This window comes from Labeo rohita, chromosome 8, assembly GCF_022985175.1.
Source record: "Labeo rohita strain BAU-BD-2019 chromosome 8, IGBB_LRoh.1.0, whole genome shotgun sequence".
NCBI lineage: Eukaryota > Metazoa > Chordata > Actinopteri > Cypriniformes > Cyprinidae > Labeo > Labeo rohita.
The window spans coordinates 23,555,182-23,572,225 of NC_066876.1; the positions used below are offsets into that span (position 1 = coordinate 23,555,182).

Here is a 17,044-nt window from a genome sequence, read left to right on the forward strand (position 1 = left end):
GCCTAAAGCCTTAATAAGTGATACAGTGTGGCAGCAAACATTAACATTTTAACAGTGTAATTAGCCTATATTATTTGTTCTTAATAGGGCTAGTATTATGTACACGGGTGAAAACGATTACACGAAAACAAAAACAATGTGGTTAAAATGATTGGTTTTCTTAACTCACTTGTTTGAACTTGAAACAGTATATTTTGTGAATAAACGTTAGACAAGTCTGTGAAGCTGTTGGTTGGTAGGCCTGTTTGAAGACTAAAGCGAAAAGAAGTTAACGAAAACATCTTCAAAATTCACAAACATTTATTGTCTTGCCATTACAACAAAAAAATGACCTATGGACATTGTTTTGTCTCTTTACATATAACAACATTCTTTTCACAGATAATTTTTCAATGGAATAATGAAATATGTATTAACAAGAGTCAGACAGAAAGAGGTAATGCGATTTACACCAAGAACCACATAATCATCTATCAACAGAAATAAAATAAGAATAAAATTCACCAGAACACTTCTGTTGAGAGAACTATATAGGGGAAGTGGGACGTTAACCTATGTATTCTATTTACAGCCCCTATTGTCTCTGGCAATGTGCTTTCAAAACAAGTAAAATCCTGAGTTTTAAGTCTCGGTATTGACAGTGCTTTTCACAAACTCACAAAATATACAAAACAATAAAATAATTAAAACAATCTTCATTTAAGTCAACCAAAAGAGGAAATTCCATGTCAATGAGTACAAACTATTTGACTTTCTGGACAAAACGGCAAAGGTCCACTGGCCGTCCAAAGGTGAAATCTTAGCTTACTATTTACATGGTCTTTAATTTCCTCTCTTCAGCCTGTTTCTCTCTTCAAAATCTTACATATTTACAGTTCATAAATATACTTAATTAGCCTTTTATTTAAGAATTCAGAAACATGAAACGGGCGGCATTTTAATCTTGCAAAAGTGTAAATCCTACCTTAGCAAATGACGAAACAACCATATTAAACTGGACTGCTGCACTTTCTATTTGCTGCCACTCTAGAAATGGCAATTGTTAAGGCTTGTCGTTTTGCTCGAGAAAGTCTGTGTGCCGGGCTGAAGCATCGTTTCCTGCGTTAGATTCAAGTGGTTCGTGGCCGAAGCAAGTGTGGGAGTCAGCATGGCCAAGATCTGAGCCTGTCCACCCGGTTGTGTGGTGTACGGCGAAGCCGGTGAGCTGGCCGCACCAATTATATTGTCTATAGAGAAGGAAGGCCGACTTGGACCATTAGTGTCCGTCTTGAGAGGCGCCAGACCAGGAAGAGTCGGGCTGAGTTGAGGATAGAAAGGCTTTCTCAGCTCGGTCCCTAAAAACGAAGGCAAGCTGTGTGGCGTGGAGAATATCGAGGAAGGCGTCGGGAGAGCACACGGTGCGTTTTGGAAAGGAAACGCGCCTCCCGGGTGGTGTGGGTGATAGGGGTGATGCGCGTGGAAATTTTGCAGCTGTAGGCCGTAATTGTAACCGTAAGGTCCGTAGCCAAAGCCAGGTAGAAATCCCCCCGCGTCCCTGAGGATCTCGTTGGTCTGGTGTCTTTTGAAGCGCTTCCTTCTGCGCAGAAAACTCCCATTGTCAAACATGTCGGCGGACTCTGGGTCGAGGGTCCAGTAATTGCCTTTGCCCGGGTTACCGGGTTCGCGGGGTATTTTGACAAAGCAATCGTTCAGTGACAGGTTGTGACGGATAGAGTTTTGCCACGCGGGGAATTTCTCCCGGTAATATGGGAACCTGTTGCTGATGAACTCGCAGATCTCGCTGAGAGTCAAACGTTTCTTCGGGCTCTGCAGGATAGCCATGGTTATCAGGGCTATATAGGAATAAGGGGGTTTCACCAATGCATTTTTCCCTGGTTTATCCCCAGTTAACGTACCGGTTCTGCTGTCATCCCGTGGCCCGACCCGGTCGGCCGGACAGTCCAAACTGCTTTGGCCCGGAGAGATTGCGCCCTCCCCCGCATTCTGGGATAGATTGTCATCGGAGTCATTGTCCAAGTGAAAACTATGATGGTGGTGAAGATATTTACCCTCTTTTACAATATCCCCACCAACGACATCGATGTCCACGTCGTCGGACAGAGCAGAACTGTCCGACATGTCCGTCCCCAGAGTCATCCTTGGAGAGTCTTTTTTTCTTCCTCTCTCGCGTTCCGTGTCCAGTCTCGTGTAGCACCCAACACAAGCAGTGTGTCCTCTCAGTCACTTGTGCCTTCTGAAACTACAAAGCTCCCGACCTCCTGAAGCCAAGAATATGTTTTCTTCACGTCCGGGAGCCGCATAGAAAATGCACCTCAAGAAACGAAAATACACTCGAAAGAATCACAACGGACTTGCATAACACAAAAATCGTCCAGAGCTCAGAGCGCTTTCAAGTCTAACTGGGCACTCGGTTAAGACCTCGATTTCCTTTTCACGGAGCGTAGTTGGTCCGTATGCAACATGAACTTTTGGATCATACGAATAGCACTATGACTATGCATTCACTAACGAGTTTTCAGTTTTCATTATTCGAGCATTTGTTGTCTTGTACAGTCGTAGCGCTGTGCGTGAACGAGCCTCCAAGTATACCCCCGCGCGGCTTCCAAAAACTATTTATTCAGGCACCATAATCACGTGATCAGCATGTCAGTAACCAGGAACTACGGCGAGTTTAGAGCCGAGAAAAGCAGCACAGGGGAGAAAACAGCAAGTACGTGTTATCAGCTCGCCTTAACGCGTGTATTTAACTGACATTCGTGACAAATGACAAAAATAATACTGATAAGATACAAAATCCGTATAGGATATATGACGGGTTAAATTCCGCACGATTTAAATTTAATAAAGCTGAGGATTTGTGGCGACAGACAAACTGGCAACGCATAAAACAAATATCACAAGTTACTACAATAATTATTTATTATTTTCTAATGTTGCTTAAAATAATCAGCTTAATAACAACAAGAAATCATTCAAGTAAATAATCAGATATTAATAGATATATTAATAAGTCAATGATCGAGCAAATAAACAAAATAAAGAAATAAAGAAAACCACTGAATTTTTTTATTTATTTATTTTTTGCATTAAATCGGCAGATGGGTGTTTTATTCCACTGGCTATGATATAGAAATAAGAGGCAGAAATAAACAAATTCCTACCAAATAAATAGTATAAAATCGCTTCCTTCAAAAAGATTTAACAAATCGATTTTTGTTTTTTTAAAAAACTGACACATCATATAATAGGTTACATGAGACCGAAAACAGAGAAATTTCAGGGTTACAAAACAAGTGATTATTTACAAACTCTATAGGACCATTAGGGACAAATTATTTTAATATTATTCAGGCTTAGTTAAAGTTAAGCCTCAATTTAGCACATAGAAGCCATAATATAATTAATTGCATATATTTAAATATTTTACGATATTTGTAAATATCTTTGTATTCATTTGCATTGCATTGCCAAAGCAGAACAGCATATATCAGTAAGTTATTCTAGAATTCGGCAGGTGCATGGACAATTTTAATATCATATATTTATTTGGCATGAAAATAACCTTAAATTGTCTTTAAATATAACAACGTATGCTTACAAAAAGGGGATGAAACGAAATTTGCGTTTTTTACAAAATCTCGTGCTTTTATGTTCTACGAAGGATACTTTTTTAGTGCTGTTATTCACCTCTTTTTTCTCTGTCAGGAATTCCAAACACATCCATTTATGGATACTATGTAAATATTCTACTAACGTATAAAAAAAGCACAATACTCCCTGCAACCTGTTTGAATTCGTCATTGCTTATGGGTGGATGACAAGCCATGCGCCACAAAACGTGGGCATCGAATTCATTTTTCATTATGCTCATTATTCATATACAAACACAAAGACCAAGTCTGTGCCTCAGTCAGATTAAAATATGTTCCACAGGATATGCCAACTTTCATGCTCAGCATGTTTTGTGACCATATTTTCTCTTATATTCTGTTTCCCATAAGAATTTTTATTCCATTGGCTAAACATGAGTCTATTTAAAGTACACACAAAAACAGGCATTTCGGTAATTAAAAATATTTTGGTTTAATCTTTTACTATACTGTTTAGCATGCAGTCTTCATAGCTTGAAATAAGTTAATTGCTAAACATTTGAGATATAAAGGTGTCAACGTTATAAAAGAAATTTAATGTAAGAAAGGTAAGAAATAAAAAAAAGATATAAAGGTGTCAACGTTATAAAAGAAATTTAATGAAAGAAAGGTAAGAAATAAAAAAGGTCAAAATTGTAGTTCATCAACCGCTTGTTGGAAACGATGGCGGGGTCGGAGCAATCTGTGACAATTACAGAACAGCTGCCTATGGGAGCCCAAAATCAAATGTCAAGTTAGCACCTCATGCAATTTTTCTGTCTCATCAAATAAGCTATTTGATTTATAAATTCAATAGTTACAAATATTCTCTTAAATTAGAGTATCCTTTATTTTAGGACTTTTTACAATGCCTTATGTAATTCAAACTCCAAAATATTTATAAACAGAGCTTGAGAGAATATGTTTTAATAAAACTCTTTTCTGTTCACTCAACAGACCCCAAATTAAAAAAAGAAAAAAAAAAAAAAAAAAAAGAAATGCCGAGCACGCATAGGTCCCTGTGCAACATAAATGTCATAGTGCAAACCACAGTCGACACTCTAAAAAAGAACCAGATAATCACCGTCGGTTTTGGGCCTAAACTGACAAATAGGCTTCCCCTTCCTTTTTTCATCCTTTCCGCTTTTAAGTGGGCTTACCGGTTGATGTGTTGATGGCTGACACGGAATAAAAGGACTCTGTATAGCTTACTGTAACTCTGTAACATTTTTTAAAATCACATTACTGCCACCTAGCGGTTCTATTGTGCTTCTCACACAATTGCGCTTCAACTCCATAACCAACTAAATCAAACCAAAAAATAACCACACAGGCCACCTCTTTAATTTTGGGAAAAATAGTATTGTGGCCCTTAAAACGTATTATTCCTAAATTAAATTTCGTGGTAATTAAATCGACTGCAAAAAGTCAGAGGACTATAACGACATGACATGTTTCTCAATAACTAAATCACATCACACTTTTATTTAAATGATTTGGACACTTAAAAAAAAAAGGAGAAAAAACTTATTTTAACGCCATTTTCTCAAACCAGTAGCCTACATATATTTTATGTCAATAAGAAATTAAGTGCACCTTAGTTACAAGAGTATTAAACTAAGGCCAAACAAGAGTTTGTCTCTGCAATATGAAAAGAGCTTAAAATTACATGAAAACCGCTCTTCATCTTGCAGAGGGGCAGAACACTCAAAAAATTTAAACATTCTGAATTTAAAAAGGGAAAAAAATAAAAAATAAATCAATGACGGTTTTGATGACAGTTTAAAAAATAGATCCTAAATAAAATAATAATAAGTAGGCTAAAGTTGTTGTGGATTATAAGTGACGCGGCTACCATTTAGCTTGTACTCCTTTATAAACGTATACACACAATTTGAAAACGTTTAAAATATACGTTCAAAACGTACAGGATACAACCATAAAGTAAGATTGCGGAGTATTGTTTTAAAAGCTATTTTTAACTAAATATTAATTCATCGAAAATAATATGACTTTGCAGTGATGAAAAAAAAAAAAAGCTTTCTTATTTACTAAGTGTTAATGTGTCTATGAGATTAAACGTTTTCTACGTGCTACATTGACAACCATTAGACAAACGTTCTTAGGGTACTGGGAAACTCAGTCATGGCGTTAACTTGGTGGTGTCTGACATCTAGTGGATTTTATGCAAAATGCTCCAAATCTTGGTTTTATTGACGTTTAGTCCAATAACCAGTCGATGTCGCCCCCTCACCAGCAAAATAAGTGGACGCTTACACAGTTTGTGATTAAGACAAAATATACTGCAAAATGTTTTGCTAAGATATTATTTTACAAGCGTAAGTGTCAAAAATGGGGGAAAAATAATCTACTGCAAAAATAATTCTGCAATACTGAATTGTAACTGATTTTTTCAGACCCATAGACTGTCAACTGACAAAATTATTTAACCATCAATTATCAAAAATAGTAATAGTGGATAATAGAAGCATTGTGCCCAATGTTAAACAAATAATTATTATTATTATTTAAATGGTACACGGACTGTTACACATATAATTGAAGGATTCAAGTAACAAGATGATATATTACTGTTTTTGTTATTATGTTGGATCATTGAATCAAATTGTTCTGAACGACAGGTGAAATAGAGAACAAACGAAAACATTACACAAAAACATTTATTTGATAAAAATATTTACATTGTTCAGGGGGTTGTTTGTCCAAACAAATGTTTCAGAACTTCAAAAACAGAACTGTAACTCTTGATTTTATACAAAACAAATAACTTGTTAATTCTGTCACACGGTACACAACTTTTGTTACATAATAAACAAGAACTCATTGTCGGGGCCATTGATATGCAGTGGATCGCGTTGTCAGTGCAGGATTTTTCACATGTATCGCTCCAGTCCTGAGGCAAAATTGGCTTGTCTCATATAGGAATTATTGTAGGAGTTCATTGTCGGTCCGGAGAGGCCTAAAAGTGGTTCTGTATGATCTGCGCAGGACCCGGAACGCACAGGCGGCAGGGAAATCCTGTTCCCCGAACAGTACACTTGTGAACCTCCCGGTGAGAAGCTGGACTGCGTGACCCCGGACAGGTGAGTAGGCGAAGACGAGGAGGGGTACGTGTAGCTGGTCGTCATGTTTGCAGCAAGGGATCCAGTGTTTCGGTTCAGCATGTTGCTCGTGGGATTTATCGGTTGTGTCTGAAAGCAGGTTGGGTCAGAGGTGGATACGGAGCAGCTGGAGGTCATGGCGTTCAAGTCTCCAGCACCCAGGCCGAGAGGCTGCGAGTTGAGATCTCCTCCACCTTGCATCGCTGTCTGCTGGTTAATAATGTTATCGATGCTGAACATCCTGGGCTGCCCCTGCGTGACCCCGGCCGATGCCTGATAGTGATGCAGCATCGCCGGGTGCGGAGAACCAGTCAGCTGAGACCCGTAGCCAGACGTTACACCCGGGTACAAGGTGTTGGGGTACGCCTGTCTACCCATAGGTGTGGGCGTGAAAGCACTCGAGCTTTGCATGTAGCCAGGATATGTGCTAACGTCGGTCCTCTTGAAGCGCTTCCTCCGTCGCAAGAAACTCCCGTTGTCGAACATGTCCTCAGCGGCCGGGTCAAGCGTCCAGTAGTTTCCTTTACCGGGCCTACCGGGCTCCCGCGGGATCTTCACAAAACAGTCGTTGAGGGTGAGATTATGCCTTATGGAATTTTGCCACTTCTTGGAATTCTCGCGGTAAAATGGAAAGCGTTCCATGATGAACTTATAGATGCCGCCTAGAGTGAGTTTCCTCTCAGGTGAATTGGCGATGGCCATTGCTATAAGTGCGATGTAACTGTAAGGAGGTTTACCTCGCTGCACTGGCCTTTTTCTCCGCCGGCTTCCAGTGGCGGGCAGATGTTCTTCTGTTTGACCCAGTGAAACCCCTTCCTCCCTGTCTGTATTTGGACTGCTGCCCCGAGGCTCGGCTTTGATGAGAACCCCGTCCTTGGATCGGGCTTGGTGGTTCAGCGCAGGTGGAGGAAGAGGAATCGGGGAGTCCAGGCTCACGTTGGGAGACACCACCACTGGACTGGCCGCCTCGGCTGGCGAGTGCTGGGACTCTGCCGTCATGTTGCACATGCCCGTGAAATATGAAAAACTTGCAAGATTCATAAAAGTTGTCTTTGTAAACTTTTAGGACTGCCAGAATTGTAAAATTCCTTCAGGTTTGCCCACTAAACAGGCTGTAAAAATATTGTCAATGACAAAATAAGCGTGCGCTCAGCTGTAGATTAGAGAGGTGTTTGTCTAACCAGGTGAGTGAGTCGGGGGGAGTTTTATAGAGCGGGCAGAGTGACGACACGGGCCGCCTCATGACGATCGATTGGGTGACAGTTCTCCCCTCACTAACAAAGAATGCGAGGTCAGAAGATCAGCGTTAAATTAATTTTGGACGGATGAATTTGTACCTTGTCGAACCTTCTATTGTAGAAAGTTAGATGTAAAAATATTTAATGGCTTTTATACCTGATTAACCTGACTGTATACCAATATTTAGAATATATTACAGTATAATAATTACTTTATTACATAAAATACTTACAAGAAAGGGGAAAAAAGTAAAGTCTTACATGTTTTCCACCTTTTTCTTCAACACAGAAGCTAGTATAACAATATGTAGTAAATGGTGAAACTGTTTGCACTACAAACCAGTGTGTTCATAATTAAGACAATACAGTAAAATAATATGGCAAGACACACCAATTTGCAATATCAAGCAGCAAAACCAGCTGTATTTGTACAGCTAAAAATAGCTGGAGGCAGATGAGACTGGAAGTCAGACCTATACAATTTACAAATGCGCCCACTACGCGAAGAAAAGGGTGGATAATTTTTACTTTATTTATTAATGTGAGCTGTCATAAACGGTTTCCTCTTCTGTCCTTCAAATAAAGACAAAAAGGAAGTAATACATCTTGTGACCTTATATGGAATATACATTGTGAGATATCAGATAAGGCAAAGTGGCTTACATAATAGCTTCCACTGACTTGGGGGTCTTAAGAGAGAGGATTAGGAAGGAACTGTTGTAGAGGTGGAGGTTAAATACCTGCCTACTAGGTAAGTTTAACAAGTTTCACAAATGAGTGCTTTCTTCATTTCACAAAGACCTGAAACATTATGAATATTCAATTTGTTGACCATTTTTGTTCACTGTATAAAAAATAAAAAAAAGAAATCCACTACCAGTCAAAAGTTACTGAACAGCGAGATTTTTAATGTTTTTTGAAGAATTCTCTTCTGCTTACCAAGCCTGCATTTATTTGATCCAAACTACAGTGAAAACAGTACAATTTAACAGAACAATTGAAAACTGCTTTCTATTTGAATATTTTGAAATTTGTTTTATTCCTGTGATCAAAGCTAAATTTTAAGCATCTTTACTCCAGTCACAGTCACATGACCTTTCAGAAATCATTCTAATATGCTGGTTTGCTGTTCAAGAAACATTTATTATTATTATTATCAATATTTAAAACAGTTGAATACATTTTTTTCAGGAATCTTTGATGAATAGAAAGACCCAAAGATCAGCATTTACCTGAAATTAAAAGCTTTGGGGGAAAGAAATTATAGAAAGATCAAAAGACGATGATAAAGACATTCATAATGTCACAAAAAAGATTTCTATTTCAGATAAAGAAACCTGAAAAAATCTACTTAGCTGTTTTCAACATAATAAATAATAAATGTTTTATGAGCAGCAAATCAGAATATTAGAATGATTTCTAAAGGACTGGAGAAGTGATGCTAAAAATTCAGCTTTGAATTCAGAAAAAATGGCATTTTAAAACATTCAAATAGAAAAAGTTATTTTAAATAGTACAAATATTTCAAAATGTTACTTTTTTTGCTGTACTTTAGATCAAATAAATGCAGGCTTGATGAGCAGAAGAGACTTCTTAAAAAAAGCATTAAAAATCTTACAGTTCAAAAGCTTTTGACTGGTAGTGTATTTTCACCAGTATGATACCGTTTTAAACATCTAAACATCTGAGAGCAATAAACTTTTCCTTGCAGTTTGTTACTTCTGGTTCACTTTGATTTTATATAAAAAGAAGCAACCAAAACTAAAATTTTAATTTTAGCAGGCTACATGTTTTTAGTGCAAATAGGACAAATAAAAGAAACAGACTGCTCACTGCAAGTCCCTTGATCTCTCGCTCTCTCTCATAGTTTGCCCATGGGTTCAATGTGTATCCAGGCCAGAAACAACACAAAGAAAGGCTATAACAGACTTCCCAAACTATCTCTCAAATCCTCCAATTGAAAAATAAAAACAAGCCTTTAAAAACAGCAATTGAGCTGTGAAAGCTTTACAGAATGTAAAAAAAAATACTGCTGGTTTATTTGTATTTACCAGATTGAGACTATAGATGGGTGTTAACACAGCATCATAACACAAAACATCAACTTCTCACTCAGGATTTTACTGATCGAATTACAGTAAGACAACAACAGCATGAACATAGAATTCTCACCAGCTTTAAATGAATAGTTAAACCTATCAGGGAATTACTAGGGCTTTGCTTTTCAACACAAGGGATCTATAGGAGGGTCAGGAGGTAGAAAGTTACCCTAGACCTTTTCGCTCTCAGTCTATGGCTAAAGCACAAATGAGAACAAGATGGACAAACTGGACAGACTGTAGTCAGCTCTGACTGATAAGAATGAAATGGCAGGATGAATAAGACCAGAGTCATAAGCCATAACAGCATTCAAAGCACAAAGCATGCAGCGGCCCCAGCCCATGCCCCTCCCTGCGCCCAGACGCGCTAAGCCTAGCTAGCCGAACAGAGCGGGTGGCTAACAGCTTCAGACAGGCGTGGGATCAGAGTTGTATCCAAGCAGGATCTGCCCCTAGTGCTGCCAGGTCAGGCAGACAAACAAGGGCTACAGCCAGGAAACAGCTCCTCCTCCCCCACACCCTCACCCAGCAGCCCCAGGGCCTACCATCTCAGGGTAATCCCCGTAATATTACTCTCTTATCACACACACACACCAGAAATACACAGTCTGCTAATTCTTGGAAAAAGTGCCTGGTTTGTAATGCTTATGTGACTGCATGAACATATGCTTTATATCATGATGAGTCTACAACAAGTGAATATACAGTAAGAATACAAGATATAAAGGCCTTCCTAAGGGCATTATTTGAGGTTGCATTGAATTAAATGGACTGTTAAGATTCAATGTCCCAGGAGCTATTAAAGTAAAACGCATGTCTATTTCCCATGGATTGCATGCAACCTCAAGCAAAGGCACAGGAAAAATTTCCTTTGTTATTTGGACACTTTAAGGAGTAGTTTACCCAAAAAGGACAATTCTTTCATCATCTACTAACCCATGTGTCCTTCCAAACCTGTATTTTTTCATGTACACTGTAAAAAACAATTTGTTGAGTCAACTTAAAATAATTTGTAACCTGGCTGCCTTAAAATTTTAAGTTCAGTCAACTCAGAAAAGTTTATTCAACCTGAAATGTTAAACTATACTAAATGACAACTTAGATATTTGAGTTGAATCAACTTAAAATTTTAAGGCAGCTGGGTTACTTACCCATCTGTTAAGTTTAGCAAACACAAATATCTAAGTTGTTACTTAGTACAACTTGACATTTCAAGTTATTATATATTAAACTTATTTTAGTTGACTCAACTTAAAATTTTAAGGCAGGAGGGTAACAAATTATTTTAAGCTGACTTAGACATGCTTCACAGAATAAAAAAAAAAAAAAGTCATACAGGTGTGTAAATTATTACAGAATTAGTATTTTTAGGTTAACTTTCTCTTTACATTAGTAGTCAAAAGCTTTTGAACAGTAAGATTTTTGTTTTAAAGTCTCTTCTGCATTTATTTGATCCAAAACGCAGCAAAAACAGTAAAAATGTAAAATATTTTTACCATTTAAAATAACTGCTGAATATTTAGCATCATTACTCCAGTCACATGATCCTTCAGAAATCATTCTAATATTCTTCTTTGCTACTCAAAAAACATTTTATTATTATTATTATTATTATTGCAAACAGCTGAGTAGATTTTTTCAGGTTTTACTGATGAATAGAAAGTTCAGAAGAACAGCATTTATCTGAAATAGAAATCTTGTATAACATAAATGTCTTTATGATTAATTTAAAGCATCCTTGCTAAATAGAAGCATTAATTTCAATAAATTCTAAATTATACAGACTCCAAGTTTTTGCATGGTATAGTGTATGTTACAAAATCCTGAAAAAATGTACTCAACTGTTTTAAATATTGATAATAACAATAATAAAAAAAATGATTCTTGAACAGCAAATCAGCATATTAGAATGATCTCTAAAGGATCATGTGACACTGAAGACTGGAATAATGATGCTGTAAAATGTATCTTTGATCACAGGAATAAATTACATTTTAAAACATATTCAAACAGAAAACAGTTATTTTAAATTGTAAAAATATCTGTGTGTTTTTTGGATGAAATAAATTTAGACTTGGTGAGCATAAGAGACTTAAAAAAAAACCATTAAAAATCTTACTGTTCAAAAACTTTTGACTGGTAGCGTAAGTCCCACTTAAAACGTATGCATGCCACTGCATTAAACAAAATGTCAAAGCAATGGCATTTGCAAACAAATCATGACCTTTTCTCAGGCCCAACTTAACTTTAATGAAGCGTTTCGCTCAAAAAATGTGTTCTTTAAAATTAATTTCATTTGGACTGATGTTCATAATGACATTCATACACTTCCTGTGTTATTTGGACACTTATAGTTCAAAGAATAGTTCCACCAAAAAGGACAATTCTTTTATCATCTACTTTGTCTTTCCAAACCTGTATTTTTAATTTTTTTTTAATACAACAAAATTAATTTTGGCTCCAGTGTGGGCAAAAACAGTTAAGACATAATCCACAGTCGAAAAAAGGGTAATGCAGGTGTGGAAACACATGAGGAGTAAATGCTAACTGAATTTTAACATTAAGGCACATTTAAAATCCATGAATGGCACTGCATTAGACATGAAATCAAAAACAAATGGCATTTGCATACAAGTCATATTCTCAAAACTAACCTCACCTTTGTGAAATGTTTTGCTTAAAATGTGCGTGTGCTGTTATACTTTCAAATATTTCTGTTGGATTATTTTGTCATTTAATGCAATAACACTCATACAGTGTTTTAAACATTTTGAAGCCAATGTATGTCTATTAACATAAGTCACACAACTCACCTAATTTTAACCCCAAATCTATCCCAATTTAACTTTTTCATGTTGGAAGAGATGTTTGAAATTTAGCTTGGTGTCCACCTCTGTCAGAACAAGGAAGAGAGGGAGAGGGAGAGAGAATTGCTGAGTAAACACTTGGAACTCATTCATTTGCACACTGGCTCCAGGCAGGGCTGGGGTTTGAGAGGGGGTGCATGAGAAAAAGAGAGAGAGAATGAAAGAACGAGAGGGAACGAAAGAGGGAAAAGCGAGCGGGAGAAAGAGCTGCCCCTTTTCTTACCCAAGCTCATCAAGTACGGGCCAGGGCTCCTGAAAACGGCAGGATTAGTGTAGGGCCGGGGCTCGGTCAGGTCGGCTCAGCCCACATCACTCCTGTCCTGCACGCTACGCTGCTTCGCTAAAGCGCTCCAACATGGTTCTCACAGAAACACACACACATACACAAAGACACAATGCATATACACACTTACCAGCACGCTCGCACAAGCATTCGCCACGCATAGGTCACTGACATTCTCGGCAAAGAGCAGCATTATCATTTACTGTAACTCTTGCTACATCAACGTCCACAACAACACGACTTTATTATATTAGTGAAGTTGTTTTTTTTTTTACAAACCTGTTGATATCAGTAGAATAACTTCAAATCAGTTTTTACTTATTAGTGAGGGCACTTCCAGCATACTAACACCAATTAAATATACAGTTTCACAAGCTGTGAATATATGATTTATGTTTGTAAGCCTCCACAAGCACACTCATGCTGTTCCAAACCTGTATGAATTTCTTTCTTCTGATGAAGACAAAAGAATATATTTAGAAGAAAGTTGGTAACCAAACAGTTGCTGGTAGCCATTGACTTCCATAGTATTTTTTTTTCCATACTATGGAAGTCACTGCTACAAGCAAGCATTTGGTTACCAACATTCTTTGAAATATCTTCTTGTAAAATCAACTAAAGAAAGAAACTCATAGAGATCAGGAACAACATGAGGGTGAGTCGATGATGTCCGAATTTTCATTTTTGGGTGAACTATACCTTTAAGGAGTATGCAATGGTTGATATTGTCAACAAACTCCTAATGACAGTGCTTAGTGATTTTGACCCACGGGGCCTGCAGCCATGCACAAAGATGAGAACTCACTTTCACTAGCACAAACATGGTCACGTGGGCACTAAAATTCAGTTTCCCTCCCTTTTTTGTTACATCTTAATTTTCTTATCCGCCAGCGTTGCGAGATATGGACACTGGTTAACTATCAGGGATATTTCGCAAAAAAAGTCATTTGATCAATCTTTTTGTTTTAAAACTGTATGACGTTCTTTGATATTTTGAACGATAAACAATATTGGACCCTATTGACTTTCAGCATATGGATGGGGAAAAAACAGACATCTCTCAGAATATCTTCTTTTGTGTTCCACTGAAAAAAAATGTCATACAGGTTTAGAACAATGTGAGATATTTTATTTTATTTTATTTTATTTTATTTTTTGATGAACTATCTCTTTAAATCCATTAAAAAACTATCCCTTTTTGAAATTAATTTAATTTCCTTTAAAATAACTGCAACAATTAATTTCGTTAATTGCATCATGGCATTATACCATGAATGTTGTGATACACTGCCATTCAAAAGTTTGGGATTAGTAAGATTTTTAATAATGCTTTTTAAAGAAGTCTTTTCTGCTCATCTGTGTTTATTTAATTAAAAACAGTAAAAATCAGTAATACTGTGAAATATTACCGCAATTTAAAATAGTGCTTTTCTATTTTAATATACTTTAAAATAGAATTAATTCCTGTAATGCAAAGTTGAATTTCCGCATCATTACTCCAGTCTTTAGTTTCACATGACCCTTCAGAAATCATTCTAATATTATTATCAGTGTTGGAAACAGTGGAAAGACTTATTATTCAAAGAATCCTTAAAAAAAAAAAGTTTCAGAGGTTCCAAAAAAAAGCAAGCAGCACAACTGTTTCCAACACTGATAATAAATCAGCATATTAGAATGATTTCTGAAGGATCATGTGACACTGAAGACTGGAGTATTGGCTGATGAAAATTCAGCTTTGCATCATAAAAATAAATTATATTTTAAAGTATATTAAAATAGAAAACCATTATTTTAAATTGCAACAATGTTTCAGTATAGTACCTTTTTCTGTATTTTTGATCAAATAAATGGAACTTTGATGAGCATAAGAAAAAAAAACTTAATCTTACAGATACCAAACTTCTGAATGGCAGTGTATGTTGTGCTAAAGCCAGCTCTCATTAATAGTTACTTGTTGCATTTAAATTTCAACAGGTTAAACAGGTATCACTTATAACACAAAGCAAGAATCTATAGTCCTATAGTCCTCTGCTTGCAAATTCACTGTGTCACAAAGAATCTCTGTTTGTACAATGCAAACATCAGGATGATCACATCATGACTGATAGGAAAAGCTAATTTGGCTAAGGGACGAATCAAAAACAGCATCATAACATGTTGAATATGCACCCATAGACAAGAGAAAACATTTCAGAAAACTGGACCTGATAGGTGTGAATCTGTTTACTGTTCTTTGGTAGTGTTTACTGTAGGTTTTGGTGGGTTTGTTTATTCTCTGGTCTGTTGCTCAGAGCGGGAAGTGCCCTGAGCAGGCAGGAGATTCCTGAAGCGTTAGTTGGCCCAGACTGCTGACTGACCGACTGACTTACTGAATAAATGTGTCTGGGTGTATTTAGAAACAAAAGGGGGTTTTGGAAGATCCTAAGTGTCCTGAAGCACCGCAGAGATTGTTTATTAAATATTGTCATACACAAGTTAAAAATTTGTTTCAGTGGTTGCTGTTTGGGGTTTATGTTGTTGTTGTTTGATAAATCTGAGATTGAAAACAGATAAAAATATAATACGAATACAAAACAATTGTTTATCTAAAAATAGACAGTTAGATCCACCAATAAAACTCAGTGGAAAAAAGCGAGCAAATGACGCAAGTGAGGCCACAAGTCTCTGAGATGAGAGACAGAGACGACCGCAAAGACACAAGGACCTTCTGTCTTACTCCAGTTTTATCTTTCAACAGACACTTGTCCTTGTCTTTACTCTGCTCACAGCCTGAAAAAACCCTGGTACAAAACTCTGGTTAGATTCCAAGTAATTTGACTTTCCAGTTATATTCTTTTAGTACAACATACAGATGTTTTAATTTAATTAAACCTAGGCCCAGACGTGACAATATGTAACTAGATTAATTGTCAGTGTCAATTACTTTTTTCTATTTCATCATTATCAAACAGAAGGCTGAATAGTGTGAAAGGATTGAATGTAATTAGCCTGAAAGTCTGGCAGGAGTCATGGTCTCCAGGCATCTGCGACGCAGCTGAGCATTGAATAGTGATGAGAGATGGAGCTTCGGCATCTCCAAACTTTTATTACATGGAGAAAGACAGAGAGAGGAGGGAGAAAGAGGAAGACAATGTATAACGTACACATCTAGGCCTACATTCAGCGGACACTCACAAACGGCCTGTGCCTACACACACACACACGTGTTACCTCTCTTTTATCTTTATGACATTTCATTAAAGCAGAAAGGTCAGATACAAACAGGTTTCTGATAAGTTCCTCACCTTCTGTGCTCCTCCCACAATTCATCCAGTAACACACATACACACACTTTCCGTGTCACCTTAAAAGACTCCAAGCGCACCGGAGAACATTCTATATGCAGCATTAAATGCTCAGAATGTTTTTAGGGATTTCTCCGTTCTACTCCACAGCCCTGGTTTCCTCTAGATTACATGGGTTTTGTTGTACTGTTTACTAAAGGAGGATTGTCATGCTTGTCCCTCCACTGAGTCACATTACATGGTCTGAATAGGTGCTAAAGTGGTCTAGACCTGCTCAGCATAGGACAGAGAAGGCCTGGATTATTTACCCACCCATGTAAGGATTAAAGACCATCTTATCCTGTCCATTAGCGCTGGGACATCTCAGACAGACAGGCTACCTGACAGACTCTTTCTTTCACCTGAGCTCTAATCCATTCCACCAGAAGCCTGATCTAATAGAACCAAAGCTGCTGAAGTTAAGATTCCTGCTTCCTTCCTTTTCTTCCTCATGCTCTCTTTCTCGATTGCTTACTCTCTTGT

The 17,044-nt window shown here is 37.3% G+C and overlaps 2 protein-coding genes across 2 annotated transcripts; both read right to left on the reverse strand.

Annotated features, from left to right (window-relative positions):
- Window positions 1-296: 296 nt before the first annotated feature.
- Window positions 297-2,604, reverse strand: foxd2 (forkhead box D2). Its single transcript, XM_051117228.1, has one exon. The coding sequence runs from the start codon at window positions 2,134-2,136 to the stop codon at window positions 1,027-1,029; it is 1,110 nt and encodes a 369-aa protein (XP_050973185.1). The 5' UTR covers window positions 2,137-2,604; the 3' UTR covers window positions 297-1,026.
- A 3,630-nt stretch (window positions 2,605-6,234) lies between these two features.
- foxe3 (forkhead box E3) lies at window positions 6,235-8,874 on the reverse strand. The gene has a single exon (XM_051117225.1). It carries the CDS (start codon window positions 7,790-7,792, stop codon window positions 6,524-6,526), a length of 1,269 nt encoding a protein of 422 aa, XP_050973182.1. The 5' UTR covers window positions 7,793-8,874; the 3' UTR covers window positions 6,235-6,523.
- Window positions 8,875-17,044: the final 8,170 nt, after the last annotated feature.